This window comes from Pyricularia grisea (genome assembly GCF_004355905.1).
Source record: "Pyricularia grisea strain NI907 chromosome Unknown Pyricularia_grisea_NI907_Scaffold_1, whole genome shotgun sequence".
Lineage (NCBI taxonomy): Eukaryota > Fungi > Ascomycota > Sordariomycetes > Magnaporthales > Pyriculariaceae > Pyricularia > Pyricularia grisea.
This window is the reverse complement of record NW_022156716.1, coordinates 2,661,246-2,684,767: the sequence shown is the minus strand read 5'-3', so window position 1 is coordinate 2,684,767 and position 23,522 is coordinate 2,661,246. Positions and strand designations below refer to the sequence as shown.

Here is a 23,522-nt window from a genome sequence, read left to right as displayed (position 1 = left end):
CCGCGTTTATTTCCAACCCAACCATCAACGCGTTGAGACGATGTGGACCCCTCTCTATGTCATTATGTCGCATGGCGTCACGTGCTGCACTAGAGGGGTAGAAGGCAGCCAATCAACGGTTGCACGACGTCCAAGTGATCGGCGGGAGGACCTTGCCAAGCGCGCTCAACCGAGCAAGGACCCCGATTCAGTTGATAAAGATCCGCCTTCGTGGTCAGCCCCAGATGCTTACGATGTCATCCCGGCATTGACATTGAATCTATTCGGTCAAGGCAGCATAATTAATGCTGCCCGACCAAATCAGCAGCCACCAATAACTTTTTTCAAGCAATAAACAACGACAATTCAAAGCATATTCATGGATACTTTCGTACATGCCTTAACCAACCTGCCTTGCCTACTGCCTGACGATACCTTATTCATCCTCCCAAACGGCGGCGCTAACTCTACCGACCTACCTACTGTACCTTACGCACCCACCTTTCCTGCCACTTTACTACGATCATCTTAACTACCTAGAGGAGACTAAGGTACCTACTTGGAGCATCTTGGTCGATGCTTCTGCGCCAAGTTCACCTCACCCTCGTATCCCAGTCGGCGCACGCCCTCATTTGTCATTTCCGAGTCGTCCGCCCTGCGTCGTTGCTACCTTTAGCTACAGGCTGCTCCGCCATTGCAATCGTCACTTTCTCCTCGACGTCGGCTTTCCATTTATAGATCGAAGGAACTCGACTCGCTATCAGTCTCCACTATCAAAATCCGCGTCCCTGATTACTCCCACCAGTAACAAGCCGATATCGACGACTACGAGGCCTCGAGAAAGACACATAGCTGCCCTACCTGCCACGCTGCTGTTGGCGACGGACACAAGTCTCTCTCTGCCGCCGCATATTAGTAAAGGCTTGCAGCTTACAAGCTGTCATGGCAATGACGGAATCAGGATCTCAAGGTAGGACTCCACTCGGAATTAAGTTCAGATTCGAGATACCAACATACACGATGCCTACACGACGGAGGATGCGCTAAACCCTTGGTGTTATAAATCGCTTGTCTCCGCTTCGCTTCGTAGTTGAGATAGGGTCTGGTCTTGAGCGGGGGCTACCGCCTACATGTAAAAGGTCTTCACTATACATACTAATACTCTTTCTCCAGATCAAGCTGATCCCAAAAGCCGACGCAGGCCCTTTTCGACATGGGTCAAGAAGTTGAAGAATTTCAAAGGCGGCTACTCGAACGAAAGCAGTAATTCAGGCTCCGGAAAACGCGAAAAGACTTTGGCCAAGAAGCGCCCCTTGAAGAAAAATAATCCATATCCAGAGTCAGGCAGGATAGGGGGTGGTACGCAAGCACAGCACCGGGCAAGCACACGCTCGGTGTCTTCTGGTCCTAGCGGTGTTACGAGCTCGACTTCATTGGCCAGGACGCTCTCCATCTCGTCGACAACCGACGGCCATGGCCGGGCTCCTACAGCGGGTGGCAGGTCGGTAGCGCCGACTGTGTCGACGACAGACCATGATATAGCGCACTCGATTGCTGCACCATCCCATGGCGCCTCGTCGGTAGCGGGTACCAGCCGCACTGCCAACGGTGGCGTCGATTCTCGACGTGGAGGCGACAGCACGTTTTCTTCACCGGCGCCTTCGGTTCGCTCGCTAACAACGACACTTACCACCATACAATCCATTCCTGTGGGCATGGGAAACCATAACGCACATGGCCAAAACTCACATACGGCCCAACATCACTCGATTCACTTCAACCAGCCATTCCCAAACACACCCGCATCTGCCATCCCAGCTCATTTAAATCCCCCGCCGGCAGCTGGAGCCGGCCAGTCAGGGCACCCGACGACATACAACACTGCCACAGCGAACGGGCTGCTCACGGACAACGCCTCAATTTTGACCCTTGCATCTTCATCTAAGCGTCGGCGCCGCCGCTCCTTAGACACTGATGCAAGCGTGCGCGCTTTGGCCCCTTCCTCCCTGTTCGGGGGCTCCCGCGAATCACTTCCGCTGTCAGTGCTGTCCGCAACGATAGACAGCGGCACAGGCCCGTCTGCCTCGACCGTTCCCCCGGTTCCATCCACGCCTGGCGGAGCATCACGTAGCGTGGCCGAGCGGGCCAGCATATACAGTATCACTGGCATTGGGGGCACTGACAGGAACAGCTTGTACGCTGGCAAAACTCAAATTCAACAGCCGCAGTCACTTCCGGCCCAGGAAAAGTCTGGTGGAAGCGTTTTTGGAGCAGACGCTGCCAGTGTCCGAAGCGGACGCCTGGGACATGGTCGAGCCGAGAGCATCAACGGCAGCCTTGGTGTGACAAGTCCGTTGACTAGTCCCCGTGAGGACTCGGGCGAGGAGGAGAAGGCCGAAACAACCAAGGCAGATGCGGGTGACAAGCCGGCTTCTTGAATTAGGCGTTTCAGGTCGGCAATCCGCGTTTTTCTCCTTGCTGTAACTGCTTTCGTATTCGAGAGCAAGTCGAGCGCTCTTCTCTGGCTGGTGGCAGATCCGCAACTTGCGTTGGCCCTTGGTTGTCTTTATTTACTCTTCCGCGACGAAGTTAGGACTTTGTTTGTTTTGGTTTGTTTTTATTTCCTTGCTCGGTTATGGTTGGAGACAAGAAGGGGGGGGAACATTTCATAATAAGGCAGGAATCCGATACCCAAAGCGTAGTTATTCTGATCGGCTTAGTATCAAGGGATATTTGAGAAGCCAAAAAAACGCAGCTTCGAACAGAGTTTATTGTTTTCTTTTCACAGCTTTGTGCTCAGGCTTCTAGAATTGAATAGTGTTAGCCAGACAGCAGTGACACTTTGAAATGTATTAGTGTGTAAAAATAACCTCGGATCAAGTTCAGGTATAACATGGTCAATTTACCGCATCTATCTAAGGGGGCATAATAACAAATCTGCAAGGTTTCGCTATGTAGAAGTGAGTGACAATAACCGGAAATTATCTTCAAGACATGAATTCGTTGCAAACAGCAAAACAATCTCTTTCCTCCCATGGTAATACCCAACGCTGGAAGCATTCTGTAAAAGCTTGGTTTAAACGCTTTCCAATGTACAAGACAAGCAAGCAAGCATCTGCGAAGTCCTGCGATGCTGTCCAAAATGCGACATACAACTCAAGCTTTGATCTCACAGCTCCTCATCAACGTCGACTGGATCAGGCGTTGAGGTCTGTTCCATTTCTGGAACTATCTGATCCCCCTCAGGGGCGGATGACGATGCGTCCAGAGCCTCTTTTGCGGAGTCCTCGACCACTAATTGACTGATTTGAGTAGCGACCTCGGGATCGGCATCAACTTTGTTGGGATCGGAGACCTCGGGTACCTCTGGTTTGGAGTCTTCGGCCTCAGTCTGGGATGTTGTTGCGCCCTGGGTTGCAGCAGGGAGCTTGACGACCTCTGTTTGGGTGACGATCTCAATCTCGACTTCTTCCTCTTCCTCGTCCTCGTCCACATTAGACACCTCGGGAGCAGCTGAAGCCACTTCAGTAGCCGTCACCTTGATGGTCTCGGTCACTGTCTCGTATACTCGAATAGTTTTCTTTTTCTTCGGCTTAATGGCAGGCGCATCAACAGGTGCAGGAGCACCATGAGGCGCTGAAGAAGCGGCCTCGGGCTCGATGCTCGGAGTCGAGGAAGTGGCCACTGACATGACTGGAGGCTCGGGCATAGGAGCACTGGCCTTTACCTCGACAACGGGGGCTTGCTGAGCCTCGGCCACTATGGGATTCTGTATAACAGGGGCAGTCAAAGTTGAAGCGGCCTCCTGTTGCTTGAACTGCTGCTGCTGTTGTTGTTGCTGCTGCTGCTGTTGATGGAGGTAAATCGATCGTGCGATCTCTGCTTCCCGTTCTTGAACTCCAGAGACTCCCGACATCAAATAGGCTGGCTGCTTCAAAGCGAACAACACAACCATGACGCTGAGAGCCGCAATTGCAACATTCCTCCGGTCACGCAACAGAACTTTTGCTGCCTCAAGAAGCAGTTCCGGCAGAGATTCGTCACCTCGACGACGGTGCTGAGGGGTGTTGTGTTCCCGCTGTTCTTCTCGCCTCCTGTATGCTTGCTCACTAGGCGAGGCTGGGGCCTGATGCTGTGGTGCGTAGCTGTCGTCATACTGATGACGACCCCTATAATCACCCCTGACCGGCGATCCCGACTCTTCGATACGAGAGTCCCGTGGTGGCGATGGAAGCCCGTAAACGTCTTGATACGGCAGGCTCCTGCTGTCCGGTCTACGATGTGATCCACCAAGAGCCATCGAGTTGTCTAAAGGAGGTGGCGAGGAATATCCATGTTGCCGGGAAGTGCTGTACTGCCGCACATGATGGGAGTTGGCCCTCATCCTTCCATCATGAGACTCGGGCGACTGATGGCCATAGATCTCACGGAGCCTTTCCTCCTCACGTCTTTTTCTGTCTCCATCCCGTTCTCGGGGCTCGACAGACATGCGGCCACTTCCCGACGGCGGAGGCGGGGAGGAGGCATGAAGCATTGGGTTTGGAGATGGGGATTGAATGTGTCGTGGGGAAGAGAACCGATGATGAAGCACCGTCTGATCGGCGGCAGACCCGTTGAAAGAGTGGCGGAAGTCGTCTTGCTCAATGCTCTGCATGATGTCGTCTCTCTCTGCAAAATCAAAGTCATCTCCACCATCCATGGCTTGATGAGCTTCATGGGCTTCTTGGGCCCTAGCCTCGATTTCTCGCCTTTCTGCAGCCTGCCAAGACTCCAAACGCTCCAATTCGCCCTGAACCGCTGGCTCAACGATAGGCTCGACCTCGACGTCAACTCTCTCCATCTCTTTCCAGCAAGCACCCCATGCCCCGGCCTTCATGAGCCCGTTGCTGGCGTAGACCTTGACACGAAAAATACGACCTGGTCCAAGACTTTCGTATCGAATGTCATGTTTGCATGTGGCACACCAGTGTCTTTTGTCACTCTCGCTCTGCTTTCGACCAACACTTGAGGTGACATCGTCCTCGAACTCGCTGTCTGTCTCCTCGTCGTCGATCTCGCTGATGTTTGAGGGACCTAGATAGTGGCCACATTCGAGAATCCTCGCTCTTCGGCGCAGAGGCAGCTCAAGTGCCTCAAGCAGCCTCTCCTCCAGGACCTCATAGTCGGCTTCAGGGTGCGGTAAGAGAATTCCTCTCTCGAGCACCGTGTCGCCCATTCGGTCTTGGAGAATACGCCAATTGTCGCGAAGCCCTTTAAGCTCTTCGCTGGGCTTAAAACCACCCTCGGTTGCTTCGTCGAGATCCAGGCGGCCCTCGTTCAGGACTCCAGCCCAGGCCCACCGAAGGGGTAGCAGAGTGCAATGCAGGAGGACAAGAGGCGCTGACTCCTTCTTTACCCGGAATCGCGGTGGCGTGGGTCTTCCCTTGGGCGAGTATTGGGCTGACACACCGGGACTACCCATCCGTGAAACTGATTGAGGATTATTTCCATGTTTCTTGCCGGAGCGAGGAGTAGAAAAAACCGATGGAGCCGGTGAAGACATCTGCATAGCACGCACGTCCGATATGGTGCGGAAAGGGTGCCTGGGCGTGGTCTTTGTCGGTATCATGTATTCTTCGCCGTCATCTAGCTGGCTTCCAGCGTCAAATTGGGAAAATTCAGAGATGCCAGAAATTCTAGCTGAGCGCCTATGCTCAGACCCATGGTCCCTAGGTCTGGACTTGTAGTCACCTGACTTGTAATCGCCTGACTTGCTAGAGTCGGGCCTGTCGCTCACTCCATCTGCATTTACGGACCCCAGAGAACTGCGGGGACTCCGGTCACTGAAGACGTCGTCGTCGTCCTGGTCATGGGGATCACTGCTGTCACCACCAGCCTCGCCCTCCGAATGGGCTTGGTCGACGGCATCCAGTGCACGTGAATCAGTGGAAGTCCGTCTGCTTTCTGAGTTTGCAGTTTCTTGAAATGAGATATCATGGTCGTCGTCGCCGTCGTCGTCATGAGCATCCGATATGTTGCTCAAAAGCGATTTGTCGGCGTCTGGCTCATCATGGGATGACTCCTCAGATTTGCCCGCGTCGTCTTTCTGCTCGATCTTGGCAACAACAGCTTTTGCAGCGGCCTGGATGAGTGCCTCCGTTCTCATTGAGGTTTTCCTGTCAGAACCACCAGAATCTCTGCGGGAGGCATCTTGGTCGTCGTCCTGAACGGCCATGACGGATGCCCTTGGTGTCTCCTCGTCATCCTCGACAGCCTGCTCCGGGCCAACCTCGGGTTCCTGGTCGACATTGCTATCGTCTGCCGGTTGCTTCATCTCTTCTGTGCTCTTGTCTGCAAAATCTTCAATGGATTTGTCTTCCTCGGCCGAGCCTTCTTCTAGCCCAGGTTCCGAGGTTTCAGTCACTTCATCTTGCTGCAGTGTAACTGAGTTTTCGACTGCGGTATCGCTTTCTTTCTCATCGAGGGGGTCATTTGTGTCTTTCTCTGTTGCTCCCAGTGCTTCCGGTCCTGCGTTCTCTTTGTCGTGATGTGTAATCTCTCCGAGCGAAGACGCTCCCTCCTCGTTGTCGACGACAATGCTGGTTTCTTCGTCCATTGGTGTACTTAGGCAGGATGGATCGACGTGTATATTGAAGTCGAGGTCATCCGACTTTCGTGGCATATTGGCTTTTGGCTGACTAGCTGCAAGCCAGCTGTTGTTTCTTGTTATGATGTACTTAGAGTTCTAGTCCAAGGTGGGTCGTCAATGGCAACGGAAAGATATTTTGGCTTTTCTGGTAGACACGGAGTACCGCGTGAAAACCCCTATTGAGGTGTCATGTATAGCTTAGGGGTCTCCTTGGAATGGGCAGTTCATAGGTTCTGATGTTGGAGGCGGTAAATTGTTGTTTACTTTGATGCACCCCACTGTTCGTTGCTGGGGCAAAATGCGCTGGCGTTGCTTGATTGGTGGGGGGGTCCAATAGCCAAGGCCCGGCACTAGGCGCCGCATCCACCTTCACCAGCTAGCTGCATGGTTGGCGAGCAGTGTTGCGGTCTGGGATCGTCGGACTGTTGTGGATTTCAATCTCTGTACCTTTACTTTCTTTGTGCTTGGTTCGTCAAAGAAATTAAAAATAAACGACTGTGCTGATGGAGATTGTCCAAGTCGGATTATCGATCTTCTGTCGGTCGTCGGTACAAAATGGTTATTATCCAGAACATCCAAGGGGTTAAAGCGCGGGTACAGACAGGCATGGTTGCATGGGTTGAAATCCAAACTTGCAGCCCAAAAAATTACTACGAGTACAGTCCCAGATGACGTCACGAACTTTTGCTCCAATCTTTGGTCAAATCCTTTCCGACTTTTGTCAGCCTCATTGAATTGTTCGTGATTAATTGTTTACTCGCTTTTGGTAATCTTCCAGCTCCAAACCGTTGGGGTGGGCACTTAAGAATACGATCATCATTCTACTCCGTAAAGCTCCAAAGCTTAGATTCAATTAATTGAGCGGCACTGTACGGTACAATGATAAATCTGCCGTCCTCCATCAAAGCCGCTAAGGAATTCTGGTCTCACCCTTACTCCGTACCCTAGACTTGGAGCTGCACCCAGCTGCACGTCGACCTGAATCCATGCCTGAAAGGTCTCGGCTGGTGCCGATTTTAGACTGTAGCAAGCGGCGGCGTCGTTCACCGCTGTGTTGGTCAACGCCTGCGTCGCAAAAGAACAAACGACGTCATGATTTAACTAACCGGCTTCGGATCCCGCTGTGCCTTTGACCACCCTAGCGCATTGCTAGGCTGATAACTGAGCTGCACGCTCGGGTGTACACCGTACATATTCTCGGGCTATCGTCGCCCTGGGCAGTTGCTTACCTGTTGTTATCTTCACCTACCCACGTGCTCCACGCCGAGCTGCAAGACGGTCCAAGAGTCTGGACCTGGCCGTCATCGCCGATTCCTATACCATCGCAAGCATCGGTCCCTACATTGCAGTCTGCACCTCAACCAACTTCATGCTAAAGCGATGGATTTTGTTCCTGGTACCTGGCCTGTTTCGACGCTACTCGGTAAAGATACATGTGCCGCCACGCGTGCAAATTGTTTCCAAATCTCACGATGGCTGTCTCCGTTCCCTGTTTTCTGACTGACCTGCATGAGGTGTTGGATGAGCATTGTGAAACCCATTTGTGATAAGAACTGCTTGACTGCTTTAGAGACGGTATAAATATCCACTCCATCTTCCCCATGTAGATCTTGGCTCTGTGGTTTACCAACTTCATTCTATCGCACTATATTCATCCACCCGCCAAGAGATTTTCTTTGATCTATCGTTGCCCAACATGGGGTCCCACAATGAGCCAACCCCCGAGAATATGACTATGATGCAGGGCTTCGAGTGGTATGTCCCGGCAGACCAAAAACACTGGGTCAGACTTGAGAAGCAGATTCCCCAGCTTAAAGCATGGGGCGTTGACAATATCTGGGTACCACCAGGGTACGCTATACATGTTCCCATCCAAACAAAGTAAGCTAGTATATTCTAATCAGCCCCTTTTAGATGCAAGGGCTCGTCCAAGACTGGCAATGGATACGACATCTACGACCTTTACGACCTGGGCGAGTTTGACCAAAAGGGAAGCGTGGCCACCAAATGGGGAACCAAAGAGGAACTCGTCAAGCTCTGCTCTACGGCCAAGGCCAAAGGCGTTGGCATCTACTGGGATGCGGTTCTGAATCACAGGTTTGCAGCCGATCATAAGGAGAAGTGCCCAGCCGCCGAAGTCGATGAGGAGGACCGCAACAAGTTCATCAGCGATACCTATGACATAAAGGCTGTAAGTTGGATAGCACCCATACGGCTTCTGTGGGCTGCCTTACTTTACAAACTAACATCAAATCGTTCAAGTGGGTTGGCTTTGACTTTCCCGGTCGTAAGGGCAAATACAGCAAGCAGAAATATCACTGGTATCATTTCAGTGGTGTCGACTTCGATGCCAGTAATGAAAAGACAGGTATCTTCAAGATCATGGGCGACAAAAATCAGGGGTGGGCTGAGGACGGTGATGTTGATAGTGAGAAGGGGAACTAGTACGTGGCGACTCACAAGCCAATTCCCAAACACCCTCATACATACACATGCATTGCCATTGCTAACACTCGTTGGGAACGAAGCGACTATCTCATGGGCTCCGACCTGGACTACGATCACCCAGAGGTGCAAGACGATGTCTTGGCCTGGGGCAAGTGGATAGCAAAGACGATACCGCTGGCTGGCATGCGGTTTGATGCCGTGAAGCACTTCAGTGCCGACTTCCTCTCACGCTTCATCACCGAGCTCGACGAAGCTTATGGTCAAGGCTGGTTCTTTGTCGGCGAGTTTTGGAAAGATAGCCTGGATGACATGTCCCACTACCTGCAGCGGATGGGTAAGAAATTCAGCCTGTTTGACGCTCCCTTGGTTTACAGCTTTTCAAGAATATCTCAGGGAGATAGCGAAGACATGAGGAAGGTCTTTGACAATACCCTGGTGCAGCGGGAGCCCATCAACGCCGTCACCTTGGTCATGAACCATGATACACAGCCTGGGCAGGCTCTCGAGGTTCCCATCGCCGACTGGTTCAAGCCGCTCGCCCATGCATTGATCCTCCTCAGGTCTTCGGGCTACCCCTGCGTCTGGTACGGCGACCTTTACGGTACCAAGGCGAAGGAGCCTGCGCCTCCCAGCTGCGGTGGATCTCTTCCCAAGATGCTGCTGGCACGTAAGCTCTACGCCTACGGAGAACAGGCAGACTACTTTGACTACGCCACCTGCCTCGGTTGGGTCAAGTATGGCACCTGGGACCGCCCGTACGGCTGCGCAGTTGTCATCAGCAACGCCGGGCCGGGAGAGAAGCGCATGCACGTCGGTGAGATGCACGCCGGCGAGACCTGGACCGACCTGATGGGTTGGAGCAACGAAGAGGTCGTGATTGGCGAGGATGGGTTCGGCTTGTTCAAGTGCGGACAGTGCAGCGTCAGCGTCTATGTGAACAAGGACGCCGAGGGCCGCGAGCGTTTCGCGGAGAAGTTGTAAGTTCTTCCGCCTATTTCGTCCCTTTTTTGTTACAATTTGCTACATGCATGTTGTATAGACATGACCCCAGCAGACTACTTGACTGCTCCTGTCCATCGTACCGGCCAGAGACTAATTGTGAACGGTGTTGCTCTAGTGATTCCGATATATATGGTGAGGGGGAAAAGAATGATACCTGCTAAGATTACCTGCGGCAAAGCTTTTTGGCAGTATGTGACAGGGAGATCAAATGAAAATTGCAAGTGTTTCTTATCTCTACTCTATAATTTCGAATCCAAATCAGCCTACTGTCAGGCAAAAAAGAAGCGTCGTGAGAAAGAAAATCAAAGCCCTATAATTAAACAACATGTTATAGTATGATTGGCACAGTCAACAATCTAATGCTGCAGCATTGTAGCTTCTTTACCACTAGACTAGACCTAGTCTATTATCCTCTGTTGACCACGATCGTCCTATCCCATGCAGTGAGCTCGCCGCATATGTATCACGGCATAAAAAGTAGATGTTTATTGCACCGCCTTCCATAATGGTCTGCCCTATCCCCAAACTGACCACGGTTCAAGTGACTGGTGCTGCAGAGCAACGTTGTATTTCCAATTCCAGGTGCCCAAGGTAGGTATCTGCTGTAACACAGCTCCATTTTAGGAACAATTTCAGTGGGATGATGAATCTACCTGGTGCTGCCATGTTTCTGTCCGCCCAGACTGGGTCAGAGAGCAGAGATCTTCAAGCCTCGTAAAGAACCGGTTGGCAAAAAATGGTTGCGTAACGGAAACATCGGGGACAATGCGGATATCTACAGGTTCTTACTATAGCACCCACAATGTAACCTAACAAGTAAATGGTTTGAAAGCCCTTGATGGTCTAGAAACTGCTGTTACTCGCAACGGACAAAGGATCGGCGTTTCAGCAGGCAAGCTTTTGAGAATGTTCTTATGCCTCCTACACCCCAGGCGAAAAACTTGGGATTGGTTTCCGGGTCCTTGTATTTTGCATTTCGTGCAACAACATAGTCACAAGGGGGGAAGGCACAAAACGACTAGTGCCACGAGTTTCTCACAAAATCTCAAAACCAACATTCTTCATGGAGCATATATTTGTCCAAAGAAATAGAAGAAGAAGAAAAAAAGAGCCCATACATACATCCGCGGACCACTTATTAAGCTGTAACATTCGGTAAAACTTGACTAATTCAAACCATCTATAGAGAGACCCAACGACTCAGGGTAATTGGGAAAAACGGGGAGTCCGCCCAAACCGGCCCCCTTTCTTTTCCCTTTCCGTCCGTCCTGTACTGCTTTCTCACGCCCTACCCGTTCTCCCCGATAAAGCCGATAATTACGGCAATAACTTCCTGATTGAGACAAATTTTTGGTGCGCACGGAAGAGAGAGAGTGAGAGCGATAAAGGTATTTCCGTAGGGGGAACAAGCGAGACCCGTTGATCGTCTTCCCGATTGAAGCCCGCTGCACGCAAATGCGCACAGAGGAAAACTTATTTCCCTAACCGAGTAACACCAGGAGAAGATAGCGGGAAGAGGGAGAGAGACAGAGAAAGAGAGAAAGAAGGGGGAGTCTCTTGTCCACAGCTCAAGATCGAGTGGGGACGCCTCCAAAAACACAATTCAGAATTGGTTTCGCCGAGGTGGTCTGACCATGGTCCAACCTTTTTTGTGGCAACTCGCATATCCCAGTAGCTTGGGTAAGATGTGAACCGTGCTGTCCAGACTGACTGTTTTGTGCCAGTACTACCTGAGAGAGTAGAAAACAACAAAAAGGGGGAGGAATGTTTAACCCCCGAACAAGTCAGCTAGCCAGTCAGTAATCAGCCATGAGGGCACGCGCAGGGACGTCGAACTTTGGAAACATGGTGAAAGGCAAACAAACAAAAAAAAGAGAGAGAGAAAACAGTGGTACGGAGAAAGGAGAGACAGGCCGACCACAGGATGCCACCAACGGCGATGGCAGCTGACCATCGCTTGGTTGTCACCCCTGAGAAGGGGCGGCGGGCTTTGTGTGCTCTGGTTTTTGCACCACACCGCTGTTTAGGGCGCCACAAGTGGTTCGCAAAAGGCGTGCGCCGCAAGAAGTTGTTGGACTTGCGTGACCAAATGCTTGAGTGTGGTAATGAGAAACTGTGGCGGTCCAATATGTCCCAATAGTAAGATACTAACCACTCTGGCAGGACAGCACGGTTCGTAGATGGACAACAACAAGCTTGATAGGGTGAAAGATCACAAATGTCATGAGGAACGTATACGTTGAATAAAAAAAAAATATCAACACCGTCGTTATATCGTTATAGGAAAAATACATAGACCGGACAATACCGATGACTACCAATGTGCAGTCAGACCGTGACTAAATGGAAGTGCAGCAAAAGAGTTCCCCGACCCAATCTGAATAAAATGCAACCCATCCGATGATTCGCGCCTATATCAACCAAAATGTCCCATATGGTGATGAGATGTGCTTCTGATGTCTTTTGTGGTGCGTCTGTGCACCAGGCAGGCAACACCTTGCCGAGCAGGCATTGCATATTACACTCCTTCACTCAGTCGCCAATGAATAAACCATCTGGAACCTAAGACATGAAATTCAAAGATTCCAGCTGCTCCATCATGGCATCTAACCTAGCGGTCAGACGAGCGTATCTCAACTCTGCGAGGACAGCCTGCTTTTCCTCATCAGCAGCATCAACGAGCTCGTATCTAGCCAAAGCCTTGTCGGTCTCGATGCCTCCGAAGATGTCGACCTCGTCCAGCTCGTCCAAGTTCGTGTCCAAGGGCTCCGTAGATTCAGATGAGACTGGCGAGTCGTTGTAAAGAGCAAACATTGGGTCGTCGTCAAACTCGTGATCGGCATGAACAGGTGTGGCAGGGGCCTCAACCTTTTCCTCCTCAATCAGCTCGTGGCGAATGATGGGAGAGACCTCGACCTTGTCGTCCTCCGAGTCGAAATGCTGGCCGATAAAGTTGGACTCCTTGCCCGACAAGGCAGCAGTGTCAACAGAGGGAGGCAGAATGATCTCAGGAGTCTCGAGTACGGCGTATACTTGGGGCTGGAAGTTAAAGCCCGAGGTGTCGGTATCGAGTGTTAACATGGAGAAATCCATGTTTTGCTCAGGAATCATGGCCATACCAATTTGCTGACGCTGTTGCTGTGCCGCATACGGGTTCACGTCCTTGGGCAACTGGCGGGCCTCCTGCCTTTGCTCGACTTGAGGCGCCGGTGCTGATGTCTGGGGAACAGACGCAGGGTTGGTGCTGAGACGATCCAGGAAGTCGGAGAATGATGGCGAAGACAAAAGCATGCGCGTAAGGTCTTGCAGGCGCTTGTTCTCCTCCATGAGGGCGCGGTTCTGTGTCCTCAGGTCGCCGTTCTCGGTAACCTTGTTGGCAATCTCTGACTCGAGCTGGGTGATGTATTCTAGAGAAATCGAGGTTAGTATACCAAGGCAAAGTGATTTCGGGCCAAACGATTTGAAAACTTACCCTTTCTCCTTGATCGGAAGGCACGAGCCGAGACTTTATTTCTCAGTTGACGGCGTTCTTTGCTGGTCAACTTCTTACCCTCCTCGCTGGCCAAAAGTCTTTCGTCTTCATCCATATCCTCTTCCTCCTTCTTGGAGCGAGGATGTTGCAAAACGGGGCTCTGCTCTTGGCTGTCTTGACCATCGGGCTTTGCCCGCATAGACTGCAAAAGTTGAGATATTTTCTGCTCGACGAGAGGATCTGAAGGCTGACCAGACTTGGAGCGCTGGTGCTTAGGGGGCTGGCTTTGAGACTGTTGCCTCTGGTGCAGCATCTGGGTTTCTTGTTGTTGCCTTTGTTGAGACTGGGCCTTGGCGATGGCGGCCTGTTGTTGGTGCATACCAGGCCAAACACGGCCAACGTTGCTGGTTGTGGATGAGAGGACCGAAGGAGATGGAACGCTGCTGGGCTCCTGGCCTCCGATGGCGCTGGGGTTAACGGTCGTTCCGAAAAGGAAACCGTTGTCGGCAGAGGGGTCAAACTCCATTTCCATATCGGCGTGGAGCGACGGGCTGGTGTTGAAGTCGAATGAGGATTCTGTGTTTCCCATTGCCATTCCGAAGTACTCGTCAATGTTGAACGGGTTGTACCCGCCTGCAACCTGAGCGTTGTTCTCGTTCACGGCTAGTGTGTTTGCCAAAGCCCCGGGAACAATTCCGGTCTGCTGCTTGTACATGTCGTAGTCGTGGCTGGGCCCACTAAGGGGCTGGCTGGTCGACATCATCGAGATGGGAGTGGTTGTGGTCGGAGTCGGCCTTGAGAATGATGCCTTGGTAGTGGCAGCGGGCGAAAGCGACGGTGATTGGTATGACATGCCATCGTTGAAGGCATTCATGTCGATGAATGTTTCAACAGCGAGTGAGTCCATCATGCCGCCTTGCGAGGAGCTAGGGCTGTGGTTCGAAGGTGCTCTCGACATCCTCCTGCTGCCGTAATCCAATTCCTGTTTGATGGTGCTGCTCATCGATTGGCGGCGTGATCGGGAATGGTGGCGAAGACGATTTCGTGTCTTCTTCGTCGCCTTGTTCGATTCAAGTCGGGCCTTGCTTGTTGGGTGAAAGTGTTTGATTGATGGTTGATTGATTGATAGCCGATGAAGACGTGGAGGGTTCGTGTCAAAGTGGAGGAGAAACGACTGAAAGACGTCTCGCAGTGTGCGTATGTGATGCGTAATATGGAAAGGAGGACAGCACTAAGGCAGCTTGGTAGTGCAGGGAGGAAAAGGGTTTTGTCTGGCGAACGGACGGGTGCCTTGGAAAAGTTGCACAGAGCGAGGGGAATGGATCGGTCGGAAGTGGGCCATGGGGGGGGTGGGCTTGGGCCCCTTGGCCGTTGCGTCCGCTTAGCCCGGTTGAGCAGGGCAATGCAGGCTGACCAAGGGGGTGTGGCTCTTCATGGGTAGAGGGACGCGTCAGCTCTTCTCCTCGGTCGACTACCCAAACCTGAAGACCAGCGACTGGTTCGGACCAATCAACACCTCGGCAAGCGCACAAAGTGGAACTTCCAGCACGGGTAATGTCGCGAGCTTGTTCATCACACTCCACAAGTAGGTAGGCAGGCACTAGGATACATTGTCGACTGCAGACGCACCCGCTATTCCTCAGGTATCTCTTTCCCTGTCCAAGCAGATCAATCTCCCATGCTACACTGTACAGGCGCAGAGAGAAAGTTGGCAGTCAGTCCAACTTCCAGAAGCCGCCAGTCTCCCCAGACCTCCGGTCTTGGCTTTAAACTACAACTTTCTGACACCTATCGCCTGCGGCCTGAGGATGACGACGACATGTCCCCCTCTGGGCTTAGAACGATGGCTGAAAGAGGTGATGATGACAACAAAAGTCATCCCATCACAACAATAAAATGATATTCAGAAATTCCTGGCCATTTCAAAATTATGTGCGAAGTAAAAGCCATACATGCTTGCGACAGCAAGCACCATGGCAAATACGACGACCCCTTTCCCCGATAATTTTAAGCTTCTCCTCTCCCTTTTTTCCTCTCTGTTTTCTCCCGTTCATCGTCAAAGTTTACACCTTGCTCGCCTATGGCATTACATGGTAGATTATGAGGCCTCCGCTGACTATGCCGATCTTGGCGATATCACCTTACAATACTAACCGTTGTAAGAAACGATCGAATGAAATGAGCAGCGGATTCCCACAACTACGGTACGGTACCTTGAGTTCTGGAGCCCCGGTGGGCTGTGCCCCTACAGAGAGACAAACAAAAAGAGGTTAGTGCCGCCCGTTGCTCTGGATGAGATGGGCAAATTATTAGCCCGGTAATTATGGACGGGGCCAATTCTTTGGAGGGCTGTGCAATTCGCGGTTGTCACTTTGGTTATTATGGCTGAAAACACGAGATTTGGCCCAACTAAAGTTCTGAGGAGCAGAAAATTGCCGTAAATAACATCCAATCCAACTTAAATTTCCCCAAAGGTACAAAACAGAAATAACATCCATCCCCTCGTCACCCGCTGTAATCTACCACGGACCTTTCTGTTTGAGTAGCAGATGCAACCTCAAAGGGCATATTTGTGGTTTCGTTTCAAGCGGACAATTGACCTGGAAAATGTGGGTCCGCCAAATCTTGCCGTCGCATATCTGTTTGGTCATGGAGTTCACGACACGACAGGTTTAACAGGCTCCTGGTTGATTGTTGTGAGCCACTGGAATCAGATGAAAATCGTGCACCGCCTCAAACACGGGCTTCTTTTACTTTTGGTCGGGCCTGAGAGCTGACGCCCGACCTGCAACACACCGAGGAATATGATCCATCGTACATACACCTATAGTCAGAGTTGATCTGATAAAAGAAAGAAAAAGAAAAAGAAAGAAAGAGAGGGTGAAAAGATGAAATGATTTGGATTTGGTGTCTAATGTTCGTTCTCCAAGTCCCCTAAATTGCCAAAATTATCTATCTAAAGCAGGTACGCTAGGCTAAAGCCGAGTCCGAATGTTAATTGTCTCGTCTTTCTCCGTCCAGTCCACGGGAATAGATCGGGCAAAGGCGCAAGGAGAGAACGAAAATCAATAGAACTAAAATAAAACAGGGGTTCTTTTCAAACCACGCGGGCTTCGGTCTGTGAACGAACCCCGTTGAACGGTACCAATAGTACCAATAGTACCTTGCTGGTAGAAATCTTAGCGTAGTAGGCGCGAACGGGAAAAAAAAAAAAATCCCAAAGGGTCTCCACGGCCAATCGGTGGGTCGGTGTTTTATCGCGTCCGCGGCTTCCCCCCTGGCACAGGGCTGACTGCACTGCACTTGCTGCGCTGTCCTGGGCTGGTTGGCTGGCTGTGATCACCCAAGCCAAGGCAGATCTGAGTATCTGACTGCCGAAGAATGTGCAAGGTGCAGGCTTTCTGGTTTACTCTTCAGAAACTTAACCCGGTGAGATTTTTTTTTAATGAACAAACCCGCGTTGGGACGCTTGATGCTATTGTGTACCTTGCATGCGGACCTTACATTTTCTCGACAGTTGTGCATATACAAACAGCATAGCGGCTTACATTGTCCATTGTCAGGAATTTATCGCTCAACAACGGACGTCCATGACAAAGTACGGAGTATTCTCCTATTACAGTGTTACAACCTAGGCGATATGGAGTTTACTAAATGGATCCCTAGATAATAGCTCAATGCGCGCTACGATCGGTCCCGACAAATATCTGGTTCCTACCTTAACTTGCCTAAAACATTATTTTTTCCCCTATCGGTTTAGCTTTGCGCAAAGTCATGCTTTAATCGATATGTGTTCATAGTCATTTTAGAAGGTTACAGGTATGTTTGCTAGTCACGAATCACTAACCTTCCTTGGCCTTCCAACCGCGGAAATACGGGTTCTCGAGGCAGGATGGCCCAGTCATGATTTGTTCCAGGTGTTGCTGGTTTTTTTTTGGATTTTTTTTTTTTGGAGAGTTTTTGCTGTACATAGTAAACATAACATTTTGAGTATTTCGCCTCTTGGCATTTGAGATTTTCTGCGTAATCTTCAAAGCAAAGCTGTCACCGAGAGCCGGGCGAAGCAAAGCAGAGCAAGAGCCTCGCCCGGTCAGCATCGATTGTCAAAGATGTGACCAAAACACAAAATTCTCAGGCTCAGCGCACGCAGAAAGCAGAAGAAAAAACTTGGCAGCAACGCCAATTCTGCATGACAAAATGGGGGGTGTAGCAATTAATCCTCGGCATTCGGAGTTTGAGCAAGCTTGAGCGAAGGCATGGATGTGGCCGCCTGTCAGGTCAGAACATACATAGTAATAGTAGTGGTTTTAATCTGTGTAGGTTCTTTCATTGCTTTGGGGGCGTGGCGTTGGTTATGGAGCTTGGCGTCTGGGTTTCGTCCAAAAATCGACAAAACTGAAAGGATAAAAAAAAGGGGGGGCACCCCAAGGAGACCGCTGTCACTCTCGACTAGAGTTTGGTTGCAATGGCAAAAAGAGCCCGTCCGTTTGTTTGTGAGAGCTTGGTTTAATTGATTGTCTGGTGCGACGGTACTTGCCATTCGGTCCACTACACATTAACGTAGCAGGTTAGTCTTAGAGCAAGGAACAAGTCATTAGAACTACTAGTAGGTTCAGATGCGCACATTTCCGGTTCTATTTTTGTCGCTGGGAGTCCCCATTCGCTGGTCCCAAGTGACATGTCTACGTTACAGTTCAGTCAGTTCCTTTCGACATATGATCGACAATTATCGGATTTTTTTTTTTTTTTTGTCTTTGTTGCGATGCGTCGACGGGATTGATGTCACCTTGAGGTTGAATGCCGTATTGGCCAAGCTTGGTGGCGGTGCTCAAAATTCTACAGAGTACAGTATACTTACTATACATAGTACGTGGCAAATGTATGTGGCGCAATGATGCTGCTCCACTTTGTCCTGACGATCTTAACCCGCCCTTGCCGCCCTATTGCTACGTCAGAGAAAGCGCAGCGTGCCTGGGACCATAGGGTTAGGGCTACCGTCAATCAGCAACCAACCACCCTGCGGTCATTAACCACAGGGCGATTTCAACCCGCTGCAAGTGCGGGTGCATCAGCGCATGAGATTGCTAAAGTTCACGTTGACACTGCTGCCCATGACGGCGTCTGGTCTCACTCACATCATATGTCAAAGCATTAATCGCGGTCAGCAAAAATCCATCATTATCACCGTATCTCCCATATTGGCCTGCGATACCTCCCAGCAGATCTCTTCCCCAGACTGCCCGCTCCCCGTCCACCTCCGCAAAGCCCCCGCCCCCGCGCCCCCGGGGGTCTGTCCGTCTGATGCGTGAGCCTAGCTGCGGGAAGGAGTATAAGTAGACAGACTATCAAAAGTGTAGTATTTTGCTGTTCCGTGATAAAATCATTTCCTATATGGGACCTTCTACAATCTGAAATGAATTAACTATCGCACCGGGCGGTGACATCCAATCATCAATCCCAAGACATTTAGGAGAGAAACCTGAACATAGTCCAGCATGACGGGGATCTTCGGCGAAGATATCGAGAAGATCCTCGGTATACGGTCAATGACAAATGCAAGCCGGCGATTACGAGAACTCTAAAGCCTCACCAGCTACCGTCCCAATGGTAAGGCGTAAGTTCGCTTTTCTTGCTTGATTCCCGAGGGTACGTTCAGCTGTATTGGGCAAGTAGGCTAAACCAGAGAGTTTACATTATATATTGCCCTGTCCACGCTAGATTCTATCTCTTTTCCTCTAAATCCTTTACTCTAGATATTATTTTCTAGATGGGCTCATCGCGTGGCTCAATCAAGACCTCGTTGACAGCCACATGCTCGGGCTGCCGTAGAGCATATACGATCGAGTTGGCAACGTCCTCAGCGTCGAGAACCTTGGCCCCCGTTGGCTCACCATACTTCTTGATGGCCTCCTTATCCGTCGACATGCCAAGGAGCTCCGTCGCCGTGTTGCCTGGCTGGACGGATGTTACCCTGAGCCCAGTGCCGGCCGTCTCGACACGAAGGCTTTGAAGCGTGGCCTCGACAAAGAACTTGCTCGCCGAGTAGACTCCAAGGCCAGGGAACACCTTTCTGCCAGCGTCAGATGAAATAGCGACAATGTGCCCCTTGCCGCGAGACAGCATAGATGGCACAGTGGACGAAAGACAGTGAAGTAATCCCTTGCAGTTGACGTCCACCGTACGCTCCCACTCATCCGTCTGCACATTGACCATCATGGTGAAGTACATGACGCCTGCACAGCTGACAAGGATATCGACAGGACCCAGCTCCTCGCTGGCCGCCTTGATGAGCGATTCCACTTGGGCTTTGTCGGTGACGTCCGTTTTGTGAACCATCACCTTGGTTCCGTTCATGGCGATCTTTGCCTTCAGGGCATCCAGGGCCTCTGTTCTGCGAGCTGCAAGAGCCACATGGACACCTTCCTTGCTGAGGGCGGTCGCCACAGCAGCACCAATTCCTGACGACGCTCCCGTGATGACAGCCACCTGGCCAGATAGAGGCCCCTTGGGTCGGGCCCGGAGCGCCACACCATCACGACGAGGGGGATGGGAGAGCCAGCCGCGGGCGTACCAATCGCGAGTGTACGTCTCGAATAATTTGCTGTCGATCTTCGGGCGCTTAACGTCGTAAAGATCCAACACTGACTGCGTTTTGGCGTCGTTGAGGACCGTGACAGCTCGAAGGAACTCGACCTCTGGCATACCGCGGCGTAGAATTCCCGCGGTGAAGGAATCGTCCCCACTGGTTCCGGGGTTCCCTCTCCTCTCGTTCCAGTTCGCCACCCATTCATCCCAGCCCATTAGGTCAGTTGGGTATCCAAGACCAGCCAGATCTTCCAGAAGTGCTGTGGCCGTCACCGGCTTGGGATCTCCGATATGGTAGATTTTCTGATCGATATCAACATGGTTTGACAGAGTGATGATTGCTTGGCTGACAAAGTCCACCGGCGTCATCTCTGCAAGCCAGTTCGGGATATCAGGTGCGTGGCCGAGGTGGATCGACTCAACGAACAAAGCTGTTAGAAGATCATACGTGTTGGTCGATCCCAGAACACTGTGACCACTAATTGTACCGGGACGGTAGATCTTCACAGGCAAACCTCGTCGTCCCGCCTCAAGGACGAGCTGTTCAGCAACCCACTTTGTATGGCCATAACCATCCAGGAGCTTCTCTGCGACCTCTTCCACGTCCAAGATTGTATCTTCCGGCCACCCTTCCGATGACGGTGGAAGCACGCCATTAGTCGAGACATGATGAACGGTTGCGCCGCTTCGGCTCGCCAGTCGGAGGATCTCTTTTGTGCCACCGACATTGGCAGTGCGCATGGCAGCGTAAGGGTACACCAAGTTTACAGTGGCACCAGCGTGAATAATCACGTCGAGGTTGGACGCCAACTCATCAAAGTCTTCTTCAGAAAGCCCGAGGCGCTTTCGGCCCAGGTTTCCCGGCACCACATCAACCCTGTCCATAATGGACGGATCCCAAATGCCCAAGTCAAGGAGGTTTTGGCGAATCCTCGCCATACCGCGGGACTCAGTGCCGTGGGAAGGTCGAGCAAAACGTACAAGGCAAAGAATACGAGCCGATGTGTTCTCGATCAAAGACTTCAGGAGGAACGCCCCAAGATAGCCTGTAACACCGGTGAGCAGGATAGTCTTAGCTTCGTTCAGCGGGCACATGGTGGTCTTTGTGGGCTTGATGTCATCGGGGAGGACGGAATCGGCCTTGAGGACCGCAGGCAAGTCGGCCTGGATGGCCGCAGTATGGCCGTCGCGGGCAGCGCGGACGACTTCCACATGGCCCTCAAGGGTCGGTCGTCCGGCAAGGCGAGCCACCGGCACCGGGAAGCCAAATGTATCAGAGAGACGGCGCGCCAGGTCGGCCAGAGCCAGAGAGTGTCCTCCAAGATCGAAGAAGTCGTGCTCTGATGTAATAACATTGGGAGGGAGATCCAATGAGGCAGCCCAGTTCTGGATGATAGTTTCCACCTTGACTTCCTTATTGCGCTCCTGCTGACGCCCGTTGCCATTTGTCTTGGCCCCTGATGGTCCAGGTAATTTTTTGAGGTCAATCTTTCCTGAAACCTCGTGCGTGGGTAGCTCGGTCAGCTCGATCCACAACGCAGGAATCATGTAGTGGGCGAGGTGCGCAGACAGAGTCTTTCTGGCCATAGGGCTGTATCCTGATTCTTGCACGATAAAGTTGACACGGTCGCCTGGATTCTCCTTGTCTCTCACAAAATAGGAAACAAGCTGGCGCTTCAGGCCCTCGCCATGGGAAACAACTGCGCAGTGCCTGACGGCCAGATGCTTCATAACGACGCTCTCTACTGCTCCAGGCTGAACGCTGTAGCCGCGGACTTTTATCATGCCGCCAACTCGGCCTGTGATTTCCAACAAGCCCGAGGGGAGCATTCTCGCCAGATCACCAGTTCGGTACATGCGAGCACCTGGGGCCAAGTCGAAAGCATCGGGAAGGAAGGATTTTGCTGTGGTCTCAGGCAGGTTGAGGTAACCCCGGGCAAGGAGATGGCCACCAAGGAAAAGCTCGCCACTAGCTCCGGGTTCAACCTTCTGGAAGTTTTGGTCGAGAATGTACGTATGCTTGGGATCTATAGGAGGCCCAACAGGACAGACAGAAGCATCCTCGGTGAGCATTTCCTTGATGTCCCCACATGCGATTTCGTGCGTTTCGCTGGCGCTATAGCAGTTCAGCAACCGGGTGTTGGGAAGTGCGCTGAGGGTACGGCGCGCCAGATCCGCCATCACAACCTCGCCATTTAGCCAGAGTGTGCGCAGGTGGGGAAGGCGGTCTCCAAGCTTCGAGTGCCGAGAGAGGACTGTAGCCAGGAGAGTCGGCGTCATTAGCGTCTCGGTGATTTTCCGAGATGCTAACAAATCAACAAGAGCAACCGGGTCGTAGCTCACGTTGTCGGGCACAGCTACGACAGTAGCTCCCCGCAGGAGAGGACGCAAGATCTCCCAGATGAAGAAGACATTGCATGCCACGCGGTCTCCCGGGTGTAGATTGCTCAGCTCGAATCTTAAGCTGTAAGAGCGGACCGGGGCCCTGTGCGGGTTGGCAATTCCCTTGGGACGCCCTGTTGTGCCTGAAGTGTAGCACACGAATGCAAGCCGGTCGAGGTCATCGTCAGCAGGCAATGCTTGGTTGGCCTCGTCAGTAGGTTGTGCGGAGTCCTCGGGGGTAGCGTTGGGCTCGTCAAGAACGATGAGGGGAATTTCTGGCTTGATCGAGCCAGCGTGGGCCCGATGAGTTACCACGACGGTTGGGTTGGCGTCGTCAATAACGTCACAGAGAAGCTGAGGAGGATATGCGAGCTCGAGGACCAGGAACGCGCCACCCGCGCGAAGGGCAGCCAGACAGGCGATCACGTAGTCGGCGCTACGTCCCAGCAGCACGCCGACGAGACTGTCTCGGCCTACGCCCTGCTGTCGCAAGCGGTTGGCAAGGAGACCAGTTTGTCTCTCCAGCTCCGCATATGTCAGCGTTGTGGTCTCGTCTTCCAGAGCTACAGCGTCGGGCGTGGCGGCTGCCTGTTGGCAGAACAGCGCCGCCAGGTCCTTGTTCATGTCTAGGACCGTCATCTCTGCAAGCGGCAGAGTAGCCTAATGGGGGACTCGATGTTGTTTTCCCGTGCGTTGGCGTAGGTAGAATAAGTCTGGACACGGGTGCAGAGGCTTGAAGCAGTCGTAAACTTGTCACGGATGCGTGTCGGCGTAAAGGAATAAATAGTAAATAGGTCACTTGGATGTCAATGACAACGTACCCCTGATGCGATATACCTGGAAGCTGTGGGGGTCACAAATCGCATCCGAAGGTTGCCGCAAAAGTGGAACTTGCTGGTCTGAATACTCAATTCCTAGTATGCCCCGAAAACATAGAGGGGGGTCGCCTTCTTGGCTGTGGATAATAAAATGGAAGGTCTTTCAACCGCGAACCTGTGGTAGCAAGTCCTGTCGGAGCGAAAACCG

General features: G+C 51.9%; 6 protein-coding genes across 6 annotated transcripts; 3 read left to right on the top strand and 3 right to left on the bottom strand.

Moving 5' to 3' along the window:
• The first annotated feature begins 196 nt into the window (after positions 1-196).
• On the top strand, positions 197-2,854 carry PgNI_00781 (uncharacterized protein). Its single transcript, XM_031120858.1, has 2 exons — positions 197-949; positions 1,153-2,854. Exons 1-2 carry the CDS (start codon positions 922-924, stop codon positions 2,415-2,417), a joined length of 1,293 nt encoding a protein of 430 aa, XP_030986437.1. The 5' UTR covers positions 197-921; the 3' UTR covers positions 2,418-2,854.
• Positions 2,855-3,148: 294 nt separating this feature from the next.
• On the bottom strand, positions 3,149-6,640 carry PgNI_00780 (uncharacterized protein; the record flags this gene model as incomplete). The annotated part of the gene is made up of 1 exon (XM_031120857.1): positions 3,149-6,640. One exon carries the CDS (start codon positions 6,638-6,640, stop codon positions 3,149-3,151), a length of 3,492 nt encoding a protein of 1,163 aa, XP_030986436.1.
• Positions 6,641-8,303: 1,663 nt separating this feature from the next.
• Positions 8,304-10,218, top strand: PgNI_00779 (uncharacterized protein; the record flags this gene model as incomplete). Its single annotated transcript, XM_031120856.1, has 5 exons — positions 8,304-8,458; positions 8,522-8,798; positions 8,870-9,051; positions 9,136-10,032; positions 10,173-10,218. 5 exons carry the CDS (start codon positions 8,304-8,306, stop codon positions 10,216-10,218), a joined length of 1,557 nt encoding a protein of 518 aa, XP_030986062.1.
• Positions 10,219-12,276: 2,058 nt separating this feature from the next.
• PgNI_00778 (uncharacterized protein) lies at positions 12,277-14,784 on the bottom strand. Its single transcript, XM_031120855.1, has 2 exons — positions 13,530-14,784; positions 12,277-13,464 (listed from the first exon to the last, which is right to left on the bottom strand). Exons 1-2 carry the CDS (start codon positions 14,530-14,532, stop codon positions 12,620-12,622), a joined length of 1,848 nt encoding a protein of 615 aa, XP_030986063.1. The 5' UTR covers positions 14,533-14,784; the 3' UTR covers positions 12,277-12,619.
• A 3,770-nt stretch (positions 14,785-18,554) lies between these two features.
• On the top strand, positions 18,555-19,616 carry PgNI_00777 (uncharacterized protein; the record flags this gene model as incomplete). Its single annotated transcript, XM_031120854.1, has 2 exons — positions 18,555-19,136; positions 19,359-19,616. Exons 1-2 carry the CDS (start codon positions 19,083-19,085, stop codon positions 19,614-19,616), a joined length of 312 nt encoding a protein of 103 aa, XP_030987239.1. The 5' UTR covers positions 18,555-19,082.
• On the bottom strand, positions 19,293-23,135 carry PgNI_00776 (uncharacterized protein; the record flags this gene model as incomplete). Its single annotated transcript, XM_031120853.1, has 1 exon — positions 19,293-23,135. The coding sequence occupies one exon, from the start codon at positions 23,133-23,135 to the stop codon at positions 19,293-19,295; it is 3,843 nt and encodes a 1,280-aa protein (XP_030987240.1).
• Positions 23,136-23,522: the final 387 nt, after the last annotated feature.

What these genes read in the sequence shown, in the direction of transcription:
- PgNI_00781 (XM_031120858.1), top strand. Translation starts at nt 922, where the DNA reads ATGGCAATGACGGAATCAGGATCTCAAG. An exon ending in GACGGAATCAGGATCTCAAG is followed by an intron (nt 950 to 1,152) that starts GTAGGACTCCAC and finishes CTCTTTCTCCAG; the next exon opens with ATCAAGCTGATCCCAAAAGC.
- PgNI_00778 (XM_031120855.1), bottom strand. Translation starts at nt 14,532, where the DNA reads ATGAGCAGCACCATCAAACAGGAATTGGATTACGGCAGCAGGAGGATG. An exon ending in CTTCCGATCAAGGAGAAAGG is followed by an intron (nt 13,465 to 13,529) that starts GTAAGTTTTCAA and finishes CGATTTCTCTAG; the next exon opens with AATACATCACCCAGCTCGAG.